A 9,029-nucleotide genomic window follows, 5' to 3' on the forward strand; every position below is an offset into this window, starting at 1 on the left:
AGTAACATTTCTCTATATTCATCACCTGCTCTATAATAGTAACATTTCTCTTTATTCATCACCTGCTCTATAATAGTAACATTTCTCTTTATTCATCACCTGCTCTATAATAGTAACATTTCTCTATATTCATCACCTGCTCTATAATAGTAACATTTCTCTATATTCATCACCTGCTCTATAATAGTAACATTTCTCTTTATTCATCACCTGCTCTATAATAGTAACATTTCTCTTTATTCATCACTGTCACGATCGTCTGAAGGAGGAGACCAATGCGCAGCGTTGCGAGTGAACATGATGACTTTATTAACATAAAGCAACCACGAAGAAAACAACAAATGACGATACGTGAAGTTCTAAACTGAAATACGACTAACAGCAACAAAGAAACAATAACCCACAAAACAAAGGAGAAAACACACAGAATATATATGGCTCCCAATCAGAGATAACGAGCGACAGCTGACACTCGCTACCTCCGATTGGGAGTCATCGACCAATCACCACATGACACAAAACAAAATGAAACTCACCCATCCCCAACACCACCAAATGAAATACACCCAAACACAAGAAAATGAACGAACCCTGGCTCAATATAAACGTCCATAGAGCCAGAGGTGTTACAGTACCCCCTAAAGGTGCGAACTCCGGGCGCACCAACATCAGGACTAGGGGAGGGTCTGGGTGGGCGTCTGTCCATGGTGGCGGCTCTGGCCCCGGTCGTGATCCCCACCCCACCACAGTCACAACCTGCTTCGGTAGTCTCCTCCCAATGACCACCCTCCACCTAACCCCACCTGGACTAAGGGGCAACCCCGGACTAAGGGGCAGCATCGGCCTAAGGGGCAGCACCGGGATAAGGGGCGCACCGGGATAAGGGGCGCACCGGCTAAGGGACAGCACCGACTAAGGGGCAGCACCGACTACGGGCAGTACCGACTAAAGGGCAGTACAGGACTAAGGGGCAGCACCGGGCTAAGGGGCAGTACCGGACTACGGGCAGCACCGGGCTAAGGGGGCGGCACCGACTCAGGGGCAGCACCGGGCTAAAGGGCAGCACCGGGCTAAAGGGCAGCACCGGACTAAGGGGCAGCACCGGCCAGGGCAGCACCTGACCAGATGGCGGATCCTGGCTGGCTGGCTCGGCGGATCCCTGGCGGGACGGCTCTGGGCGGATCCTGGCGGGACGGCTCTGGCGGACCTGGCGGGGACGGCTCTGGCGGATCACGGCTGGACGGCTCTGGCGGATCCCGGCTGGACGGCTCTGGCGGATCCCCGCTGGACGGCTCTGGCGGATCTCGCTGGACGGCTCTGGCGGATCCCGGCTGGACGGCTCTGGCGGATCCCGGCTGGACGCTCTGGCGGATCCGCTGGACGGCTCTGGCGGATCCCGCTGGACGGCTCTGGCGGATCCCGCTGGACGGCTCTGGCGGATCCGGCTGGACGGCACTGGCGGATCCCCGCTGGGCGGCTCTGGCGGATCCCGGCTGGACGGCTCTGGCGGATCTCGGCTGGACGGCTCTGGCGGATCCCGCTGGACGGCTCTGGCGGATCTCGCTGGACGGCTCTCTGGCGGATCCCGCTGGGGGACGGCTCTGGCGGATCCTGTCTGGCGGAAGGCTCTGGCTGATCCTGTCCGAGCGGAAGGCTCTGGCTGATCCTGTCTGGCGGAAGGCTCTGGCTGATCCTGGCTGGATGACGGATCTGGCTGCTCATGGCTGGCTGACGGATCTGGCTGCCCATGGCTGGCTGACGGATCTGGCTGCTCGCGGCTGGCTGACGGATCTGGCTGCTCATGGCTGGCTGACTGGATCTGGCTGCTCGTGGCCGGCTGACGGATCTGGCTGCTCATCGGCTAGCCGGACGGATCTGGCTGCCCATGGCTGGCTGACGGATCTGGCTGCTCATGGCTGGTTGACGGATCTGGCTGCTCATGGCTAGCTGATGGTGCTGGCTGGGAGGCTGGCGGTGGAGGCGGACCCCAGCCTCGGATTGCAGTCATCACCTCAGCAGGGCGGCTCCATCTGCAGGATCTGCTCTTTCTGGTCCCGAACCCGAGCTTCCAGTCTAGTATGGGCTGCGTCGGCTCCTGCTGATTCCATAGCAGGTGTATGATTCTGTCTGGCGGGACGGCTCCCCCTGAAGGCTCATGGCAGACGGACGGCTTTGCAGGCTCAGTACAGACGGGCGGCTTATGCAGCGCTTTGGCAGACGGGCAGTTCAGACGCCCTAGGGCAGACGGCAGACTCTGGCCGGCTGGCGACGCACATCGTGGACCTGGTGCGTGGAGTAGGAACAGACCGGTCCGCACGGGAACACCCACCACTGGCCTTAACTGGGGATCAAGAACGGACCGGACCAGACTGGGAACACACTTCAGTCTCTCATGCCGTGCCACAACAACTTCCCTCCCTCTACTCGCCAATGGCTCCCGTAATCCGATAGCCTTCTCTCCAGCTCTACCTGTGGCAGCCTCCTGCTGCCCAGGCGCCCAAGCCATGTGCCCCCCCAAAAATTTTGGGGAGTAACCACGGGCTTCCAGCCTCGACTCCGCGCTTCTCTTCATACCACCTCCTCTCGGCTGCAGCTGCCTCCAGCCTCTTCACGAGGGCGGTGATATTCCTCCTCATACCACCTCCTCTCGGCTGCAGCTGCCTCCAGCTCTTCACGAGGGCAGTGATATTCCTCCGGTTGTGCCCAAGGACCCTTTCCAGCCCGAATCTCCTCCCATGTCCAAAAATCCTTAGGAGGCGCTCCATAAATCCTGCGTAGGTAGGTCCTGTTGCCGCTTGTTACGCCCGCTTGGTCCTCTTGTGGTGGGGTTATTCTGTCACGATCGTCTGAAGGAGGAGACCAATGCGCAGCGCTGAAGTGAACATGATGACTTTATTAACATAAAGCAACCACGAAGAAAAACAACAAATGACGATACGTGAAGTTCTAAACTGAAATACGACTAACAGCAACAAAGAAACAATAACCCACAAAACAAAGGAGAAAACACACAGAATATATATGGCTCCCAATCAGAGATAACGAGCCGACAGCTGACACTCGTTACCTCCGATTGGGAGTCATCGACCAATCACCACATGACACAAACAAAATGAAACTCACCCATCCCCAACACCACCAAATGAAATACACCCAAACACAAGAAAATGAACAACCCTGGCTCAATATAAACGTCCATAGAGCCAGAGTGTTACAATCACCTGTTCTATAATAGTAACATTTCTCTATATTCATCACCTGTTCTATAATAGTAACATTTCTCTATATTCATCACCTGTTCTATAATAGTAACAAAATAAAAAACAGGCTACATGATTGAGGAAAATCATTTATTTCATTCTATATGCTACAAAGACAAAAGCAATATCTTCCCTAGATGATTAATTGAAAAATAATGGTTTTGCACAAAACGACCACAATAAAACAAAAGGGCAACATTAGTTTCATGTTTAAATAAAATAAAATAATGCTGAACTACTATAGACCAAAATGGGAAAATAAAGAAAATAATTATAATAATTGAATTCTCCTCTCCTGAATGTTTTCTAACTCTGTAACATGTAACGGTATAACATTATACTGAACCTGTAACAATAATGTCTGAACCATAACACCTATCAATGTATCTGTTTAGACATGAAAAGTTAAGGCATTTACAATGTATCAACCATAATGCTATACAGTATATGACCAGTATATGACTGCTGTTAAAGGACAGCTGCTGAATGAATAATAAAACACACAATATATTAAAACACATTCAAATAAGAAAAATACATCTAGCAGTTAATATATCACATTTGATCAAATGGAGGTAAAATGTAAAAACATACAGCATTGTGTCTCACAGTTCTATATTAGAATCCAATGAGTTCCATTCTGATGGTTGTTATGGTGATCAGGTGATCTCAGCCTCACTCTTCTTCAACACGATCACCTGTTCAACACAGAAGTAGTTCATCAGATTGGTCATGTATTTACTTATCCAATACAGTACCACTTAGAAATTGAAATCATATCAGATGATTTACTAGTCAAGACTGTGCTACTTAGAATCCTATCAAATTATTTCCAATGAATGTCCAGCTCTCCCATATCAATAGCAGGGCTATTTACTCCTTATGTCCAGCTCTCCCATATCAATACCAGGGCTATTTACTCCTTATGTCCAGCTCTCCCATATCAATACCAGGGCTATTTACTCCTTATGTCCAGCTCTCCCATATCAATACCAGGGCTATTTACTCCTTATGTCCAGCTCTCCCATATCAATACCAGGGCTATTTACTCCTTATGTCCAGCTCTCCCATATCAATACCAGGGCTATTTACTCCTTATGTCCAGCTCTCCCATATCAATACCAGGGCTATTTACTCCTTATGTCCAGCTCTCCCATATCAATACCAGGGCTATTTACTCCTTATGTCCAGCTCTCCCATATCAATACCAGGGCTATTTACTCCTTAAGTCCAGCTCTCCCATATCAATACCAGGGCTATTTACTCCTTATATCCAGCTCTCCCTTATCAATACCCAGGCTATTTACTCCTTATGTCCAGCTCTCCCTTATCAATACCTGGGCTATTTACTCCTTATCAATACCCAGGCTATTTACTGCTAAATGCATGAATTTATATCAGTTACATTCCATATTTTGGTAGTTGACTCTAATCCATCCTAAGGGGTAACATACTATGGGTCACTCTGTGTTAATACCATATTTTGGTAGTTGACTCTAATCCATCCTAAGCGGTAACATACTATGGGTCACTCTGTGTTAATACCATATTTTGGTAGTTGACTCTAATCCATCCTAAGGGGTAACATACTATGGGTCACTCTGTGTTAATACCATATTTTGGTAGTTGACTCTAATCCATCCTAAGCGGTAACATACTATGGGTCACTCTGTGTTAATACCATATTTTGGTAGTTGACTCTAATCCATCCTAAGCGGTAACATACTATGGGTCACTCTGTGTTATCATACCATATTTTGGTAGTTGACTCTAATCCATCCTAAGCGGTAACATACTATGGGTCACTCTGTGTTAATACCATATTTTTGGTAGTTGACTCTAATCCATCCTAAGCGGTAACATACTATGGGTCACTCTGTGTTAATACCATATTTTGGTAGTTGACTCTAATCCATCCTAAGGGTAACATACTATGGGTCACTCTGTGTTAATACCATATTTTGGTAGTTGACTCTAATCCATCCTAAGCGGTAACATACTATGGGTCACTCTGTGTTAATACCATATTTTGGTAGTTGACTCTAATCCATCCTAAGCGGTAACATACTATGGGTCACTCTGTGTTAATACCATATTTTGGTAGTTGACTCTAATCCATCCTAAGCGGTAACATACTATGGGTCACTCTGTGTTAATACCATATTTTGGTAGTTGACTCCTAATCCATCCTAAGCGGTAACATACTATGGGTCACTCTGTGTTAATACCATATTTTGGTAGTTGACTCTAATCCATCCTAAGCGGTAACATACTATGGGTCACTCTGTGTTAATACCATATTTTGGTAGTTGACTCTAATCCATCCTAAGCGGTAACATACTATGGGTCACTCTGTGTTAATACCATATTTTGGTAGTTGACTCTAATCCATCCTAAGCGGTAACATACTATGGGTCACTCTGTGTTAATACCATATTTTGGTAGTTGACTCTAATCCATCCTAAGCGGTAACATACTATGGGTCACTCTGTGTTAATACCATATTTTGGTAGTTGACTCTAATCCATCCTAAGGGGTAACATACTATGGGTCACTCTGTGTTAATACCATATTGTGGTAGAATGACTCTAATCCATCCTAAGCGGTAACATACTATGGGTCACTCTGTGTTAATACCATATTTTGGTAGTTGACTCTAATCCATCCTAAGCGGTAACATACTATGGGTCACTCTGTGTTAATACCATATTTTGGTAGTTGACTCTAATCCATCCTAAGCGGTAACATACTATGGGTCACTCTGTGTTAATACCATATTTTGGTAGTTGACTCTAATCCATCCTAAGCGGTAACATACTATGGGTCACTCTGTGTTAATACCATATTTTGGTAGTTGACTCTAATCCATCCTAAGCGGTAACATACTATGGGTCACTCTGTGTTAATACCATATTTTGGTAGTTGACTCTAATCCATCCTAAGGGGTAACATACTATGGGTCACTCTGTGTTAATACCATATTTTGGTGAAGTTGACTCTAATCCATCCTAAGCGGTAACATACTATGGGTCACTCTGTGTTAATACCATATTTTGGTAGTTGACTCTAATCCATCCTAAGCGGTAACATACTATGGGTCACTCTGTGTTAATACCATATTTTGGTAGTTGACTCTAATCCATCCTAAGCGGTAACATACTATGGGTCACTCTGTGTTAATACCATATTTTGGTAGTTGACTCTAATCCATCCTAAGCGGTAACATACTATGGGTCACTCTGTGTTAATAACATATTTTGGTAGTTGACTCTAATCCATCCTAAGCGGTAACATACTATGGGTCACTCTGTGTTAATACCATATTGTGCCCCTGCAGCTGTTGTGTTGTAAGGTAGAAACTCACCTAATTGGTCTTGGTGTGTCTTCCTGGGTACCCTGGTTTCCCCTAAACAGACAGTTATCGACACTTTAAAGATGGTCAATTCAGAGCTACTGTTATCAACACTTTGAACATGGTTAATTCAGAGCTAGTTATCAACACTTTAAACATGACTCAGTCAGAGCTAGTTATCAACACTTTACAACATGGTTTAATCAGAGCTAGTTATCAACACTTTAAAACATGGTTCAATAAGAGCTAGTTATCAACACTTTAAAACATGGTTTAATCAGAGCTTGTTATCAACACTTTAAAACATGGTTTAATCAGAGCTTGTTATCAACACTTTAAAAAATGGTTCAATCAGAGCTAGTTATCAACACTTTAAAACATGGTTTAATCAGAACTAGTTATCAACACTTTAAACATGGTTCAATAAGAGCTAGTTATCAACACTTTAAAACATGGTTTAATCAGAGCTAGTTATCAACACTTTAAACATGACTCAGTCAGAGCTAGTTATCAACACTTTAAAACATGACTCAGTCAGAGCTAGTTATCAACACTTTCAAACACGACTCAGAGGTAGTTATCAACACTTTACAACATCACTTATTCAGAGCTAGTTATCAACACTTTAAACATGACTCAGTCAGAGCTAGTTATCAACACTTTACAACATCACTCATTCAGAGCTAGTTATCAACACTTTAAACATGACTCAGTCAGAGCTAGTTATCAACACTTTAGACATGACTCAGTCAGAGCTAGTTATCAACACTTTCAAACACGACTCAGAATTAGTTATCAACACCTTACAACATCACTTATTCAGAGCTATTTATCAACAATTTAAACATGACTCAGTCAGAGCTAGTTATCAACACTTTACAACATCACTCATTCAGAGCTAGTTATCAACACTTTACAACATCACTCATTCAGAGCTAGTTATCAACACTTTACAACATCACTCATTCAGAGCTATTTATCAACACTTTAAAACATGACTCAATCAGAGGTTGTTATCAACACTTTACAACATCACTTATTCAGAGCTAGTTATCAACACTTTAAACATGACTCAGTCAGAGCTAGTTATCAACACTTTAAACATCACTCATTCAGAGCTTGTTATCAACCCTTTAAACATGACTCAGTCAGAGCTAGTTATCAACACTTTAAACATGACTCAGTCAGAGCTAGTTATCAACACTTTAAACATGACTCAGTCAAAGCTAGTTATCAACACTTTAAACATGACTCAGTCAGAGCTAGTTATCAACACTTTAAACATGACTCAGTCAGAGCTAGTTATCAACACTTTAAACATGACTCAGTCAGAGCTAGTTATCAACACTTTAAACATAACTCATTCAGAGCTAGTTATCAATGCTTTACAACATGACTCAGTCAGAGTTACTGCAATATTGTCCTAGTTATATAACTCTGATTTACAGCAGGTATTTTGTTGGAATGAGGCGATCCTGTATAAACTCAGGTTCTCACCTTGAGTCCTGCTCCTGCAGTATTTCACCAGCAGTATGATGGTCACCAGCAGGTAGGGAGACATCACTAGTAGACTACACAGCAGCCTGGGTAGAGACATGGACAACACTGGATCTGCAGTTGGAGAAAGAAAACAGTTTAAAACACTGGAGATGCTGGAGAAAGATGGAAATGGCAAGAAAAATACACAGATTTAGAATAATGTTCATACATGTAAAATGTTCAGTATATTTTCATGGTTAGTTACATATAATGTCTCACCTGTCACAGTCATCCAGCTCTCTGGTGATTCTCCTTCAGAGTTGGTACACTTGTAGAGTCCTTCATCTGACTTGGATACTGCAGGGATGGTCATCTCTCCTGTAGTCTCAGTCCTGATGAGGGATCCATCTTTGTAGAAATCAGCTGTGAGGTTAGAGGGAGTTCCCTGATATCTGCAGCGCAGAGTCACTGAATCTCCCTCAGTCACAGGAAGGGCAGGGATCTCCAGGATCACAGCACCAGCTGTATATAATATATAAACATCATATATAAACAGGTCTCTCCAGGATCACAGCACCAGCTGTGATATAATATATAAACATCATATATAAACAGGTCTCTCCAGGATCGCAGCACCAGCTGTATATAATATATAAACATCATATATAAACAGGTCTCTCCAGGATCACAGCACCAGCTGTATATAATATATAAACATCATATATAAACAGGTCTCTCCAGGATCACAGCACCAGCTGTATATAATATATAAACAGGTCTCTCCAGGATCACAGCACCAGCTGTATATAATATATAAACATCATATATAAACATAACATCAGCTATCTCCATCCAGTAGTGTTCCCCTTGAATCTCACAGCTCAGAGAGACAGGCTCATATTATTTTTATTTTTATTTTTTTACGGATATCTGTCAGG

At 44.1% G+C, this 9,029-nt stretch overlaps 1 protein-coding gene and 1 long non-coding RNA gene across 2 annotated transcripts in view; both read right to left on the reverse strand.

Annotated features, from left to right (window-relative positions):
* Window positions 1-3,616: 3,616 nt before the first annotated feature.
* LOC123486951 lies at window positions 3,617-8,216 on the reverse strand. Its single transcript, XR_006659564.1, has 3 exons — window positions 8,110-8,216; window positions 6,625-6,666; window positions 3,617-3,958 (listed from the first exon to the last, which is right to left on the reverse strand). It is a non-coding gene; the product is annotated as an uncharacterized LOC123486951 (long non-coding RNA).
* A 31-nt stretch (window positions 8,217-8,247) lies between these two features.
* Window positions 8,248-9,029, reverse strand: part of LOC123486952 (Fc receptor-like protein 5) — an 18,150-nt gene continuing 17,368 nt past the window's right edge. The window contains exons 5-6 of the mRNA XM_045218113.1: window positions 8,371-8,613; window positions 8,248-8,264 (exon numbers count right to left, since the gene is read on the reverse strand). Of these exons, the coding sequence (XP_045074048.1) occupies window positions 8,248-8,264; window positions 8,371-8,613 (260 nt within the window). The remainder of the gene's footprint in view (window positions 8,265-8,370; window positions 8,614-9,029) is intronic.

The sequence above is a fragment of the Coregonus clupeaformis genome, unplaced genomic scaffold (assembly GCF_020615455.1).
Source record: "Coregonus clupeaformis isolate EN_2021a unplaced genomic scaffold, ASM2061545v1 scaf1377, whole genome shotgun sequence".
In the NCBI taxonomy this organism is placed as follows: Eukaryota; Metazoa; Chordata; class Actinopteri; order Salmoniformes; family Salmonidae; genus Coregonus; species Coregonus clupeaformis.